The 16,793-nt window shown below is 34.4% G+C and overlaps 2 protein-coding genes across 2 annotated transcripts; both read right to left on the reverse strand.

Annotated features, from left to right (window-relative positions):
• Nucleotides 1-491: 491 nt before the first annotated feature.
• LOC130654203 (uncharacterized) lies at nt 492-4,265 on the reverse strand. The gene is made up of 2 exons (XM_057456746.1): nt 3,901-4,265; nt 492-3,695 (listed from the first exon to the last, which is right to left on the reverse strand). Exon 2 carries the CDS (start codon nt 3,679-3,681, stop codon nt 613-615), a length of 3,069 nt encoding a protein of 1,022 aa, XP_057312729.1. The 5' UTR covers nt 3,682-3,695; nt 3,901-4,265; the 3' UTR covers nt 492-612.
• Nucleotides 4,266-7,922: 3,657 nt separating this feature from the next.
• LOC130655436 (uncharacterized) lies at nt 7,923-12,699 on the reverse strand. The gene is made up of 2 exons (XM_057458192.1): nt 10,036-12,699; nt 7,923-8,627 (listed from the first exon to the last, which is right to left on the reverse strand). Exon 1 carries the CDS (start codon nt 12,625-12,627, stop codon nt 11,638-11,640), a length of 990 nt encoding a protein of 329 aa, XP_057314175.1. The 5' UTR covers nt 12,628-12,699; the 3' UTR covers nt 7,923-8,627; nt 10,036-11,637.
• Nucleotides 12,700-16,793: the final 4,094 nt, after the last annotated feature.

The raw sequence follows: 16,793 nt of genomic DNA on the forward strand, positions 1-16,793 counted from the left end.
CCCTATTGATTAAGCGCCCCTTCCACCGCCCTCTTTTAAAGTATCGTAAGTGGTTGTATTGAGTATATAGTATTATAAATCCACACCTCCTTAGTGTTATATAATTGCTTTGACACATAATTGGTACGATTTACATAGAAATACGGAACAAAAAAACTGTTAAAAAGGGTAAATAGATAAACTGAAACTCTTAGTAAAGGGTGGCGTTAATTTTGAAGCTTGATTGATTTAGGGCCGTTTACAATATTCATATCCATTGCATTATTTGTGGTAGATTTATGCAACTTTTATTTGAAAGAAAAACATAGCTCGGTCTATTTGTTCTCTATTTGTTTTGTTAACTTAGTATAAAAATACTGGAGTTTGTTGAGAGATGAAGAGGATGATATAAACTCTCCTCTTTCCCCTCCTTCTTAAAGCAAATTACTACCCTCCCACCTACATTCCAGGTTACCAAGAAAAGTGTATTTCATAGCCAAAAGTTTGTGGAATTTTCAGGAGTGGCAGTCGTCATGATATTTCAATTATCAAACCGTATCTCAATAGTAGCTATAAAATTATTACAAAATGTGCAAATAAAAAATTATAAAAAATACTAAGAAAATGAAATTACTAACTGCCATCCACCATAATGGCGGAGAGACAAAAGCCTCCATCATGGGCGCGAACGTTTAATGTATGCATTCCGGGCCCTACATCATTAGCAATAGTGTCTACTTGAGTTCTTTTACCTGGATCGTTTGGTCGACCTTCTTTAATAACTATGGGCTTGTCTGTTCGGTCATCCAACCATATAGTTGAAGATCCGCCCCATCTTGTGTGGGTTGTTATCGCTATCTCTGAACGTTTTCTCCTAACGTTAGATTGGCCGTAAGTCTCTGGTATATAGAATTGAAGCGATAATTCGGCTGACGGTACTTCAGCCTTCCAGCAAATTACTTTATCAAACCTAATTGGAAAATTTGTGGCATACTCTAACTTAAAGCCATTGTCTCTAACCACTCTAACTTGTAGAGAGTTTGTAATTCGTTCGCTAAGATCCGAAGTAATAAGAGTCCAACATAATGGCTCTGGATATTTAGGCCCCATAAACAGTGGTTCTGGCATTACAAATTGATTTTCAAATCTATCAATGTAGCCTTCGTGGGTTATGGCCCACTGTAGAACAGCTCTCATCACGTGACGTAAATGAAGAAGTAAAAGTAAAGACATCTGCGCATGCCCTCTTAAAGATGGATGATATTGGTCTTGGCTAAATAATGTATCTAAATTATACCCAGTCTCTCTACGAACGAGACCACCACAAACCATCGCTCTCCAACTCAGGGATGGAATCTTATAATAATGCGCGATAATATCTTCGCCTTGATCTTCAAAGTTTGGGCAACTTTCACGAGTTGCTTTATAATCGACTCCTTTAAAAAAATTCACATATAACAAAGCGGGTTTATTAGGTAGCTCTAAAATCATACGAGTAAGTCTTTCTAACGGCCGAGCACCCTTTGTTGGTTGCATTTTATAACGGTTATAATCATTAGCAGAAAGCTCCCACAAAACAATATCACTTTCGTTGGCAATATGGTTTTTGACACAATAGGAAAAATAGTCCGTGCCAATGGAACCTATGGCAATGTTATTTACAACCATATCTGAACCAGTGAGAGGACTAATCATTTTATTCCACCAGTCTACAACTCCTTTGTAATATAATCCATCAATATTACCTCTGTCTTTATACAATCCACCTCCAGCACTAATTGAACCACCGACAATACTTAGAGTAATGTCTTTGCCTTCTAAAGCTCTCCTCATAACGCCTTTAAGACGTTCAATATTTCCAGCATTTACTAAACCAGATCTCAAAATGGAGGAGTTTAAATCTAACGATTTTAATGTATTGAAATGATACCGCCATGATTCTAATGGATCCTTGTTCATAAATTCAATTATCGCTTCGGCTTTTCTTCTGTCAATAATTTTTGCAGCAGGTATTTTTTCGACAGTTTTAACTTCTGCAGATTTCACAGGTTTTGAAGGTTCGGAAGATTCTGCTTTTAATTTTATTTCGTCCACCTTCTTCTCAGTTTTCTTTTTTTCTTCGTTTGTTTTGTTAGATTTTGTTTCATTTCGTTTCAAAACGTGTTGAACAATTTTCTCATCATTTGTTTCTTTTGAAGGGTGGTATGCGGATGCTGCTTTTATTTTTCCAGTTTCACCGTCAGAAGCACCTGAGGCAAGAACAGAAACCACTTCACTTATCCCCTTGTTCTTTGTTTTAGCTGGTTTTTCTTTTTTAGATAGTTCGTCCTTGTCTTTATGACGTATACTTGAAGATTTTGTTGGACTCTCATATACCGCTCCTTTTTGTTGCGTCATCAAATCTTGCGAATCTTCGGGGCTTGGATTTCCGGGAGGTTTTAATTTCCCTTCGTGTGCATTTTCACGTACATCTATTATAAATTTGTCGAACGGGTTCGTTTTTGAATCGTCTTTTCCTATGTGAAGTTTTTTTCCATATTTTGAAATTTCATGTTTTCTGTTATTATCGTCCTCTGTGTCATCAGCAATTTTATTAGCAGTGTTCGTTATATTAGTAGAGTTTTGTGACTCAAAATTTACCTCGTGGTTCGTAGAACTATCGTTTTTCTTCTCATTAGCTTTTACTTTTTGTTCCTGCATGAAATCGTCATGTTTTTCATTGTCGTCGTCGTTGTCGTGGAAAAGCAGTCGTTCGTGAAGTGTCGTGAGATTGGTGTGAATAATGATAGGACTTTCTTGATGCTCTCCTCCGTTATAACTGTGCAACCGCTCCGTTTTGCTCACAGCTGGTTTTTCACTCGCAGACAAATTTTTAGTTTCAATATCAGTATTGTTTATATTTGTTAAATTTCGAAACACTAGAGTTGGTTTGGCTTCAAAAACATTGTCATCATCTTCATTAAGTAATTTTAATTTTTCTTTTACATGCTTTAGTTTATCTATATCAATTTCAAGTTCGCTCTTTCTAGGTGTGTCAGACAGAAACTTTACATTATCGGCTCCATCGCTTTCACTCAACACCAAACTGTTTTTGTCCAGTTCAGCTAGTTGGTCGAGATTATCAGGTTGTGGCAAGCGGTCCCGTTCGTTTCCAGCTTGTATATCTTGCACGGGGGTGATTAATATAACGCGCACGCGTTTGTGTTTTGCTGGCGTTGTTATAAAACTTCCAAACCTTTCTTCCATATTATTATATCCATCTTGCATTTCTTTGTAAATTTCGTCCTTTTTTTCCTCATTCTCATTCATGCCGTTATTATTAAGGACAATGGAAATCCCTGGGCTTTTATCAACACTCTTTTGTTGGCTGCTAACACGTGACTTTTTGTTTATACTTTCATCATCTTGTTTGTCAGCGTCGATGACAATCAGTGCTCCTTCAGACTCGTCTGTAAAATGTCGTATCGAATCTGTAATATGGCTGCGCTTTTCGATATCATTTGCTTCGCTCTTTATAAACCTCTCTGACGGAAATTTCTCTTCAACATTGTCTTTTGAAAAGCCTAGCTCTTCGTTAGTTTTGTGTTTTTTAAAATTTTCAAGGGATCTTTTTAGTCTATATCGCATTCCATTTTTTGCACAATTGATGCTGACTGCGCAGAGAAATATTGTGAGCACGATGCTTGAAAGTCCAACACGCATTGTCACCTTAAGAACTAAATGAGACATATAAAGCTAAAACTGACTCTCGTGGCAGGTATGTGAGAAGGAGTAAAATATTTGCTCGACGCTATTGGGTGTGTCAAAAAGCATGTTACCATACTAACATAAGAATTCCAATAATCAAGTTGTTAAAACGCAGATAAAAACAAAACAAAGTCGAGAACTTTTTTCACTTAAAAATGTCAACAAACGACTCACCATAGTAACTTCTGCATGATTTTTAAGTTCTTGTAACTCTTTTTGCTTAACAAAAATTTCGTATTTTCTTCACATTGCTACCAATAAATATTTCTTAACTTTTCGTGAATGTTTTATTCTCGCTCATATTCTTAAGTTTTCAAGTCTTGTGGAAGAAAACAACCAAAACAACAGGAAGCGCGTCTTTTCTCGCAGTTCTATACTTCGTTCGAACTTGTGATCTCAATGAACGAATTGTTTTATGTTGCAAGTGCGCATGTCGAAAGCAGGTTCTTGCAGTTGAATTAAGAAAAAAAAATGCCGATTTATAATCTGTTTTAATATTCGCAGTCTTTGCTTTTCACTTGCTTTTCGATGCTTCTACCACTTAAATTATATATAAATTAAAGTAGTTAAAAAACAAAACAAAATTATTAACAATCAAGTTTTAAACATGGATATTAAGTAAATATTATCAGGAGAATTTTAATTAGTGTATTTGTATAACATATTTTTTCAACTTTTACGATTTTAACCACCTTTATTGAACTGAAGATGGCGCTTACGGCAGAAATATATTTTCAACAAAATTAATCATTGTCGTTTTTTTTACTTGTATATTTTCTGCAATGTTATGAATTTATAAGCATGATAAATAAAACAATACGCTGTGGCGAAAAATCAATGTAGTGGATACCCAACGTACATCCAGTAATATTGCATAGCGCAATCAAGACGGGGTCGGCGCTTGAACTTAACTTTCAATCTTCATTCATTCTAGCTAGTCATAAAAAAACCCTTAAAACCTTAGTATATCCATATATTCGTCCAACAACATTGATGAAGGTCTAAATTAACCCTGTTCCCAGGGTCCTTATGAAGAAGTGGCCAACAACTTTTCGCTGCTATCCAACTTCATTAACAAAATGCCATGGGAACGAGGTCTGGCCTATATTATACACGGTAACGGCGAAACAAACCTTAATCGAGTGTATTTTTCCACGAAGCATTTCGCTATAACGCTTATAATGGTGTTCTCGTTTTTTTTTTTTTGCTTAGCGGAAAATTAGCCAATGACTTGCAATGGGCGTCAAAGCGTTAAGATTATTGAAGTCATTGCATTAAAATAATGTTATGGATCAAGAAAGGTAAGCGTTGATATCTACGAGTCAATCATTGATTCCTAGGCGATCCAATTCCTATATGAAACGTAATTCCAACTAATTTTTTTTTTAAATTGAATATCGTGTAAACATTACAGGTTTTTCTTGTAGCTAAAATACATCGTGTAATTGGTTAAAAAAAAAAAAAAATTCACTTCTTTTCGCGTTTTGTTTACTTTTTTGTGTTTATTTACATTTAATGCTACCATGTTTAAACTATAACCACTGTTGATATAGTAGCGGGAAATACCGTGGAATATTACCCGGCTATGACGTAAGTTCTAACCAATCACATTGCGCGATTTTCGAAAATATCGATTGCGCCCTTTTACCTAGGTAATAAGTATAGAGAACCTTTTCGTAAATTCTCACCAATAACATATTTAAGGAAAATAAATGAAGATAACCTAATAAGTTTTGGTATAGTGATACTTATTAATAAAAAACTCTGAAAAATCACAAATTTAAAAAATTTGGATGATGACGTCATAATTTATGCGCTTATTTAAGCCAAAAATGGGCCTTTTTCTAAACCTTCTTTTAGATTAAATAACTCAATCAAAAATGGTCAAAACAAGATGAAACTTACCTATGGAACAGATTTTTCAATTTTTGCCTTTGAGCCACCGAGTTGGCTGTCAAACTTGAGATTATGAAATTTTCTAAAACCACTGGTAAAATAAAGTAAAATATTTTCAGAAATAAATTATTTTTAAAAAATCTACTTCATAAACCAGAAGTTGATTTTGTGCTCAGTGCTCATGAACTTTTCTCACTGTCATTAGCTTAACTTTCTTATAAACAACACTAAAAGCTGTTTTGCAAGTGCTTTAATGTAATGTTATGCTGACACTCAAGTTTCACAAGTTTTTTTATGCGTGAAGAACTATTTTTTGTACTTTTTGATTAAGGGGCTGTACATCGAGAATTTCAGCCCGGGCTGAAATTTGAACTCGGGGGAGTATTGAACTTTTACGAAAATTAACTCTCGTGAAAATTAATTTCCATATAAGTAGAAGTTTAACATGAGCAGTCACAAATTGGAAATTAGAATTGATATAAACATAAAAAGTTAAACATAGAAATTCAACACCAGTGTGTGAAATAATCACAAGTTCTCTATAAACAATATCAAGATTGCTAAAATTTAAAGGTTCTGTAAAAACATAAGTTTAAATTCCGTTATAACAGCTCATGAGCCACAAGACCATGGGACGAGGTTGAGTTGAAAGCATAATAAATTCAGGGTTAAAATTCATGTTATCCTAAGTGTTTGTAGGTCCTCTCAAAGTAATTATATTTCCTCAGTTGATCACTTTAGAATTTGGAGGTGGAAAATCAAGAACGTTAAAAGAGTTTCCTGATCTTGAAGTTATTATATGAATACTAGCCGGGAATCCAGCGTTAAAACGACGAATTAAGACACCAGTAATCAAAGAAATAGCTGGGCAATCCGCATAGTAGAGGTATACATTTTGCGCCATATCTGTTGAATTATTATTAAAAAACGACTTTCTTGCAGCTGTTCAAGTAAAACAAAGAATACAACTTCTCGCAACCCAGAACAACAGGACATTCGCAATTATCTATTTTACAAAAACGTTTTCTTGAATGTTTCAAAAGTACACCGTAACATTTAAATACTAAGTTTGGCGATAAGTGCATATGAATCATGCCGCACTTCCAGGTCAAGCGCAGTAATACAGAAATACAGTATGTCCTAAATTCAGCGCTCACAGAAATGCAGCGTTTCGGATGTAACATATTTTTCGGTAAATGACTTTCCCGAAACTTCAGCTGAAAGAAAAACACAGCTTTGTTGCCCTGTGTAAGCAAAAAATGTTAGACAGCATTGACGTAAAAGTATACCTCATTATTTTGACGTATACTTTTACGCGAAGTTCAAATTTTTTGATGAGGGATACTGGCGTAAATGCTTAGTACAAGGAAACCATGTAGGAACTTTCTGTGGAGGGTGTACAGCAGCGCACCCTTTCGCGAAATGTACATTTCAAAAACAACTTCTTTAAACTTCGGTTTAAATAAAAAAGTCACAGGTCTGCTCTAACTCCACCGGGCTAAAACAGTCAGCAAACAATCTTACTTTGCAGAATTTTGTGGATAAAAGTTGCAAGTTGCAAAATTACTTTTAAAATTTTTCTCACAATACAAACACCGGCTACAGTCTATGTCGTTACTACGTCTAGCTAAATACTAATTTTATTTTTCGGAATTAGTTTTTTTGAAAGTTGCAAGAATATAACCAGTTTATATAAAGACACAGTAAACTGCTATACTTTACAAAATAGAATGTAGTAGTTACAAACTGAATGTAACAAGAAGATGACGCAACAAAATCAAAATAATGCTTGCTGAAAAAGAAATCACAAAACTGTATAAAATAGCATAAATACAATTAGCTACAATAGGTGACAAGTTGGCACAACGGTAGTTTTTGAAGCATTTTTCAAAGTTGCGTCAACTCGCTGATACTACGCATCAGGTAATCTGCGAAAGTGATAATTCTATATCTACATAGGTATTCTAAACAGCATCTAGAATGCTCTAGTCGCACTAAACATGCCGGAATTACGGATTAATCCACGCCAGGTCCCACGAAGTGCTGAGATATCACAAAAAGAGTAATGCTGACGTCAACAACAATTTGAAGAGCAATAATTTAGATTTAATCAACCTGGTGTGCTAAGTCATTCGTAAACATTGACATATGAACTTTGACAAGTTCAATTGCGTAAATACAATCAGAAACCTTAAAATTGGTTTGTTTAAAATTTATGCATGGCTAGAAAACGTGATGACACATTTATCTTATTATGTAAAAACATACAAAACAAATATTACCTACTAAAAACCTCAGCACCACAGCATCCACTGTGTTAATCCTAGCTCTGATCGTTTTAAGTTCTTCTGTCAGCATGTCGAGGCCTCCAATAATTGATAATTGGTTATTTACAAAAAATCGAGCCCTAAAGCGATCAAGAATACTGCATTTGTTGTTTGTAGCGTTAAGATTTCGTGCATGATTAGAACGACTTGCTTCTGGCCGACAGTCAAGAATGAAGTCAAAAATAAAGTCAAAACGTTAAAAATGTAAAAGTTTTAGGTAAACAACAATGGATTATTTTTATTCTTCCTAATAAAAGTTGTACTACCCTTAAAGGAAAAAAACAAATACACAAAAAGATTTTTTGTATCTATTTCTCTACAATTATATAGTGTAATTTCTCTACACTAGTACGTCAAGTGCACGACTAATATCTAATTCTAATTATTCTATATTACAAACAAAAACTTATTACAAAAGCGAATGCATATCATTACATGCGAGTTTCAAAATTGTGTGTGGCGAAATTATTAAAAAATATTAACATCTTATTAAAGTTATAGGTGGCAATTAATAAGTCCCAAATGTGAATGGTGTAGTGTTCTCTAACGTATTGCTAACTGATACTCGTTTAGCCATTTCAGTTTTCTTTGCTTTTTTCTTCGTTGATTGCTTTTCCGCAATATCTCCAAACTCTTAAAATATTTCATTCATATCCTCTTCTTCAAGGCGTTGTTTTACTAAAAGAATTAAAAAAAGGTAGCTATTAAGGCACTTAAAGGGAACTTAAAATGCTAACTAATATAGAACTTGTTGTAGAGCTCAAAAAACTCAAACTCTTAATTACAATTTTTTTCAAATATTTATAATTTAATTTTAATATTTATTGTGTTTCTATCACTAAACAGTTTTTTGTTAATTTCATTAAGGCACATAATACAATCAGCTAATGAAATCACTTATTTTCATATGGTTTGTTCTAGCCAAAAGAACTACAAACACACACTATCGTATTAGTACATAGAACTAGTTGTTTAAACCCGTGAAAAAATCAACTTCCAGAAACGTTTTAAAATGTGTTATGCTTCTTATTATAAAAAATCACGTTGTTAATTTAATAAAAAATGCTGCAAATAAAACGTTAAACGAAAATGACAACAATAACAACAGTGTTTAATTGCCCGTGACTTAGCAAGTACGCAATTTTATAACAAAACCGTTACATTTCTTGTGGTTTTGTCATGGTAAACTTAAATTACATACAATAAGATTGTCAGATAATTTTTACCTGTGAAAAGGATACAAGTTTAGATTTTAAGAACATAAACCGGTTCCAAAAACAAAAATAAAACTGTTAAAACATTTTTAAAAAGGTGCTAGGTTGATTGTCTATTACTCTGTAACTTTAGTTTTGCTTGTTGGTTTGTAGAAATATAATTTTAATTGGTTTCACAACAACATTTTATAGCAAAGCAACAGGCTCATCCAAAGTTACATAGAACACTCAACAAAAATATAACAGGTCTGATATAAGTAAACTAACGTTTTTGTAGTTATTGTGCAATCTTTATGTTCTGCCCAATCTTAGGACACTGCTTAATCTTTGGACTCGGCAAAGCATCAAAAGAGTGGGCAGGAGACCATGTTAGGCCTATCTTTAGACCCTTTTTAGATTTTTAAGGAGGGATGTGCCCTTTGATTTGTCAAGACAAGTTTCCAATTAATGTTCTTCTTAAGTGGCGCAGTCTAAAATGTTCCTTTTTCTATTTATCCTTCACAATTGTTCTAAGATTGGACATGTACGTCCATAGATTGGGCAGTCCAGTCTTAAGATCGGTCACCCATTTTCACTGTTTGAAGATTGGTATGGCCAGTTCTTCACACGGCGCGCATTTTAAGATTGGGAAGAACTTTTATGTGTTGGTAGAGTTTAAATTTGTAACCTTTCACAGGTGATAAATTATAAAATAGAAGAAATGGAAAAATTATTTTGGTCCAGCATGACATCAAAAAATATATAATGCTAAATGTAAATTTGCTGAGAAGGAAAAAGTTTAAAGGGGCTTTTTTAAGCACATTAAATGCAAAAAGAATTTAACGCGGGTAGCGCATTACTTACACCCCGCAAATGGACGCGCTCTCACTCACCTGTATCAATTCTCTTTTGTAGTTTTTCGACTCCATGTTAAAGTTTTTAATCTATCTTTCTTAGTTTCCAGTACACGTTGCAACAAAGCTTGAGCTTCTGTTGAGCTTTTCATCTTCCCTATTTCATTGAATATTTCACACACTACGTCATGTTTTTCAATTTCATTTTTCTGGAAGAGCTGTCTGATAACTCTCCCATTTTCTGTTGTAAGTGATTATATTAGATAGCACTGTCAAATATATTATTAGCAGTCTTTCACTGCACTGCACAAAGTCGTTTGCTACGTCTTCTGCCAAACTTTGAGTAGAGGCTTGAAGTTCATCTTTTAGCACAAAAAACGCATTAAAGTTTGACTTTGTATCAATCAAGAGATTATAAAACTTCAGAAAAAATTCAGATATTCTGTTATACACTATTTTGTGTGGTTTCAATTTTTGTATAGCTATTTCAAAACCAGAATGATCTGATTTGCTGTACAGTTTGTCGAAAAATGCATTCTTTAGCAGTAAACTTTCAGGAAAAATTACGGATTTTCCTTTTAAAGCAGAGAGTGATGCAAATATAACGACTAAAGGTACTTCAAGGATAGTGCAGAATGTATTGAGTGTTGGATTAGTCAGAGACGTTTCCCAGATTGGCTCAGTTAACATTGAAAGATAAGATTCTAATGCATAAATCACATTGTGTTGGCGGTACAAATGTGCGATAGCAGCACTAAGTGGCTTAAGAACATTAAAGAAATATTTTTTCTTTACAGCACGATTTTTTTCGTCAGTAGCATGAAACATCAGTTCATCAACTACCGGATTACTTTTGTCAATCATGAACGACAAGAAATGTATTTTGTAGTAGAAGTTCACATCTATGTTTTCCTTTTCTTCTCTCACCTTCCAAGCACGTCTGATGTATAACACAAGTTGTTGCGATGCGTATTGAGCATATTTAAAAAAACTTATGTATGAATGATGATATTAGATTGGGAGTGTGCAGATACTCAATGAAACCAGTAATATAATCAAATACGCAGTTTAGTATGTCCATATCGTTTTCAGTATCTAACCATAAGAGGTTTTGTTTGGAGAAATGAGTTTGAAAAACCTTTTTCTTATGTAGAAGTTTATGCTGCATATTCAGAAAGTTGATAACAAGTAGCTTTCCCTTCAGAAATATTTGTAAATCAGGAACAACGTGTGATTTGCCACAGTTCTTTTCAGTGCAGGACAATGAGCACATTATGACAGTAAGGAGTTTACTTTTAATCAACTTGCGAAGATCAATAACAAACATCCTCAAAAGATTAAACAAAACTTTCGCAATAAACTTCCTTACATCGACTGTTGGAATTTCATTCGAAAGAGAGAACTTCTTGATATCTTTCTGATCCGAAAATCGCGAAAAGTAAGTCAGGCTAGATAGGTCGCATTGAGTCAATGATGAAATTGTGTTGTCTAATACATCAAACCCGAAGTAATTATAATACTCAAGAAATTTTTTATCCTCATTATTATTATCTAATAAATGAGAAATCAATTTGACTACTGTTGCAACATGATTTACCATAGCTTTCATACAAGAGCATTTTAGTGCTGGTTGGTATTCCATTATGCAATCCGGTTTCTTTTTTTGCCAAAGATCAAAGCACAAAAGTGTACCGACACATTCTTCGCACTATTGTATAATTGTACTGCATCAGTAACGTATTTTAGGTTGTCAAGCAAGCACATTCTGTAATAAAGTGTATCGGCCTTTAAGACATCCTCATACCTATCTAAGTCACTGTATGCGATTTCAAGTTTCTTTGTAATCAACATCTTTTTCTCAACCCTGTCTGTTTTTAGTACATTTCTAGCAGCTATCAGCAGACATTTTGTTTTAAGAGGCACATTACTAGTTACGTCAGCGGCTTCGATGAATCTTTGTCTCTCTTTCAAATACTCTACAGATAAATCTGTACGACCGCGAGTCTTGAAAAATTTAAGCAATAGTTCTTCGCAATCATCTTTATCTTCCAGGAAGCGCCTTTGCTCTTCAAATTGACCATGAGAGAGTACCTCATAAAGTAATTCATATTTGTATTCATCTTTTTTACCAGTTAATTCTATTAGAGAGTACAACACTGCTGCTTTGCGCATGTAAGACGAATGATCAAGACACTCATACATGTCATTTAACCTTTCTGCAAGTGATAGGTTTTCCTTTCCACTGTCAACAGCATTTCTGGCAGCCAGTAACAAGCAGTCCGATTTACTGAAAGCATCACACGCAAACTCTGCTGCTTCCAAGTACCTTTCCTGCTGCATTAGATACTCGAAAGCCATATCGAGCCGTTTTGACTTTTTAAACTGTTGAAGAAGAAGCTTTTCACAGCCATCTTTTTCGTACAGAAAAGAGATCTTATCTTTAAATTCTAGATAGGCCAGGGCTTGTTCAAGTTCGTCAAAATCATTTTTCTCATAATAATAATTACAAGCTTTGTTAGCCACTGATATTATATGCGAAGAATAGTTTGTTTCATCAAGCTTGTGATTCTGCAGCAGCAATAAAGATTCAATATAACGGCCTCGTGCAGTCAGTAAACTTACATTAGCCATGATATCGTTTGACTTTTTGAAACATTTTAATGCATCGTCGTCGGTTCTTTCAGTTGTTTTGTTATACTTTCCAATTTCTCCAAACTAAAAAAAAGCAGGTTGACAAACCTTTGTTATGCGTTCATGTACACAAAATGGCATGAAATTGATGCAATCCAATTGCTAAACACTAGAATGTACTCAAGGCTAAAATAAAATATGTAAATTCCCGACTGAAATGAAGCAAAAGAAGGACTTAATTGTCATAATTTTTTTCAGAAGAATACTTCGCGGTTTATTCGAAAATTCATAAAAAAATATCCACGAATTAGTATTTTTATTTTTATTTTTTGTAAACGATTCACATGACTTGAAAGTGGTGCAAAAATTCTTTACTACAACTTAATAGCTTGTTTCAGTAAATCGTTTCACCTCGGGGCGAAGAATGAAATAAATTCCGTGTTGAAAAAAAAAAATCAAATTAAAAAAAAAACTGATGCTGTTTAGGCGAATAATAATATTTAGAATAAAGACGCGTTTATACGATGGTCTATTTAATTCACTTGCAGTCAATTTTCGCACATTTATTTGGTCAGTATGAATATTTGAATGTTGCAAGTTTAGAATAGAATAAAAAGTAAAATAGATAGAAAGTTTTAGGCTTACTTTTAAAAAAAAGCCGAAACATATTAAAAAGCCAAGACAAATAATAAAGCTGAAACATATTAAAAACAGAAAAATGTACCTCTTTAGCTTCTTCAACCAGCTCACTTTCCAAAAACAACTTTGTAGCCTTTTCAAATTCTAAGTACACACCCTGAAGTTGTTTTCGGCTGCGATTAACATTCCATTTACGTGCCTTCTCTAACGCATATTCCCCTTGAAGTTGTGCTTTGCATCTTTTCTTTAGGTCTTCATCACCAGCTCTTTCAGAACATTTAAGAGCCAATTCCCAGCGCCTTTTTTTGTAGAAATCCAAGCCCTTTTCTTTCCACTCCGCCCGACTAGATCTCTCAACGAAGAGATTTTTTGCATCAAAATTGTTGTCTAGTGTAACAACCTCAACCAGAGATTTCTTGATAAGCACTTCAAACATTGACTCTCTTTTTGTTTCATCTTCATCAAAGATCCAAACATGAACTCTTGCACGGGTTATGGCAGTATAAAACTTCTTCAATTCTGAATTCAAAAGTTTATGTCTATTTCTATTGAATTCCAAAGGTGTTGTTTTGCTCTTTAATATGTCTGCACGTAAAACTTGTAAACTAGTATCTGTATGCTCGATGTTGATCTTATTAATATTTGTTGCTATCACCCTCCACTCTTCTGAGGCCTAAAACACAGCATATATTTATATATACATATATCTATAAACGAATGAATAAATCAACGAAATCATTAAAGTATTAAATACAAAAATAAAAAAAATCTAAAATTTTATATAAAAAACAATATGTACCTCAGAATCCTTGAAGAAGTTGTACAGTAGGACATCATCGAACTCCAAACCTTTCGCTTCATAAATACTTAGTACCAAACCATATCTTAGTTCGTCAGGTAGCTCTTTCTTGCTTTTCTCATTCTGAACAAGAACAACTTGATGTGCTCCAAACTCAATGGCAGAAGTTCTACGTTTACTGCCTTCCAATAACATAGCAAGTTCTGAAAAATCACTGGTGTCCAAAATCACAGGCTTCGGTCCAGGAAACAACCCAACATCTGGTCGCAAATGGTCAAATGACTCCGGAAATAACAAGTTCAGGTACTGAACAATAACAGAAGCTAGTTGTAAGATACCACTGTGTGATCGATAGTTATGTGTTAACTGATGAATTTTCTTTGGTACTGCGACCAATGGCATGTTACTGTATCCCGATTCTTGTCTAGCAATGCGAAATAAAGATTGAAGGTCGCAAAACCTGAATGCGACACCGTTTACTATACTCTGAGCAGTGTCACCAGATAAAAACATGGCGTTAGGATTCAAACTGCATCGCAAGAGTATTAGTAATTCTGCTTGAGTAAAATCTTGCGTTTCGTCCACATAAATCTCATGGAAGCCCCAGTCTGGAATGATTGATTTTTTCAATCGTTTGTAAATGTTAAAATGAACATCCATCTCGTCAAAATAGCCGAAGGATTTTTTTGCTTTCTCATACTGCACAAACATGGCATAAACACTCCCCCTATCACCTGTGAAATTAGGTGCCTTCTTGCGTCCCAACTCTTGATATTTTTCTTTCGATAAAATACCAGTTTCATTTAAGAAGGATTCCACACATCCTTTGATGAATGATTTAATTTCCATCCAAACAAGAGAGGGATGATAGTCGTTTTTCTTATCTTTTGATATTCTTGGCCAAATTTCTCTCGAGAACACGTCATAAGTAACTTCCGTCCGTCTTCTTATCTGATCAGTACACTCTCGACCATCCTTGACTTTTTCTCCATTTTCTTCACGTTCCACGTCTTTAACTTCATCGACAAGAGGTAAACAACATAACTCGGTTTTATGCTTACCCCAGTCTTGAATAAATTGCAACATATTACCATCTGCATCTCTTTTAAAGAATGGATCTCCAACCAACGAGGCATCTAGTAACAATAACAGATCTTTTGTAGTAATGAATAAAGGATATTTTTCAGCGGGAATATCTCTAATGCTCTGATACGCCTCATTCTTTTGTTGCACGAATTCAATGCCACTTCCATGACATAACTGGCAGAAGTTGTCTTTTATTTCAGAGCATAAAACATCATTCTTAGTAATAAGCAGCTGACGCAAATGTTCCAACCCATTATTCACTTGAACTAACTCATTCTTGCTGTTTTTACCTTTATCAATCGCAGTTTTGTTTGTCCTAATTCTTTCATCACTTTCTGTTACGTGCGTGTGTTGATACCAGAGTTTAGAAGTCGAATTCTGACATCTACATTCATCCAGACAGACACATGGATAAATATATTTAATTTCGTCTTTTGCCAAAGAAACAGTCAAGTTAGAAACTACTTCTTCTTGAAATCTGTCTTGGTCACATGCCTTATTAGGTAGGGAACACTTTGGCAACCATGTACCTGCATTTTGAGCTCGTTTCCAGTAGTTTAAGTAATGACTCCACAAGCGATACAAACAACAGGTCGTTTTTCCCGTCCCGCTTCTACCTAGCAGCAGTATAGAGCATTTATTATCAGGCTCAAGATTTATTATAGTGTGCTCTAGTTCACTAACTTGAAAAGGAAAGTCATATTGTGAGTGTTTTAAACTGAGAATTCTGCTTGCCATTGCAGATGTAAAAGCGTAAAATTTCAAAATGTGAAATTCTTGTTGATTGGGGCTGGCAGGTGGGAAAAAAGCATATCTGTCATTTTTTTCCGATTGAAATGCTTTGTGTTTTGACATTTCTTTGACATCTTTGTCAAAATTTTCATTAATGTAGATGTTGGGCAATTTTTCGTTTCTGACTTTTCGAGGTTGTTTTTTAAAACCTTTAAGGTTTTTTTTTATCAAACAAGTTTGTCCGCGTTTATGGGAAAAAACTATATTGTCAATCATTTTCTGCACATCATCGTGTTGCAATGCAATATTCCAAATGCGGATCTTATCAGCATACACCGCACCCATCTCAGCCTCAATTGTGTCGGCAACATCCATACTTCCACGCTCAGAAAAGGACACAGCACGTTCCCATAGTATCCGACTACCCTTATTTATCTTTGCTTCGTACAATTTGATATTATGTGGCACGTTCTCCAAACGTTTTGCTATATCCCTTGTCCATTCGTCACTTGCTAGTTTCCTTATTTTTTGAATAATCTTTCTTTTTATTGTGTGGTTTAATTTTTTATCTCTAAATACATTCCACGTATCTCGAGTACACTCTACCTCCCAAGCAAGACCATCGAATGTTAAGTCTTCCAAATCATCCTGGTCATTTGTTTCATCGAGTAGATTGCTATTCTGTGCCAAGGCTTTGGTAACTTCTCCTTTAGGCTCGTCAAAAGTGCTTTTTTCCTTAAACGCTCGATTGTCTATTAATGACTCAATTCCCTTTGCCAAATCCACACATACTTGTTCTTGTTCAGACTCGTTTTTCTTCTTCTTTGTTTTGTTCTTTCTTTTTATAATTTTAGAGGTGTTTGGTTTGTAAACTATTTTTTCCTCAGGATATTCCTCATGTTTATCATCT

Source organism: Hydractinia symbiolongicarpus, chromosome 8 (assembly GCF_029227915.1).
Source record: "Hydractinia symbiolongicarpus strain clone_291-10 chromosome 8, HSymV2.1, whole genome shotgun sequence".
Classification (NCBI taxonomy): Eukaryota; Metazoa; Cnidaria; class Hydrozoa; order Anthoathecata; family Hydractiniidae; genus Hydractinia; species Hydractinia symbiolongicarpus.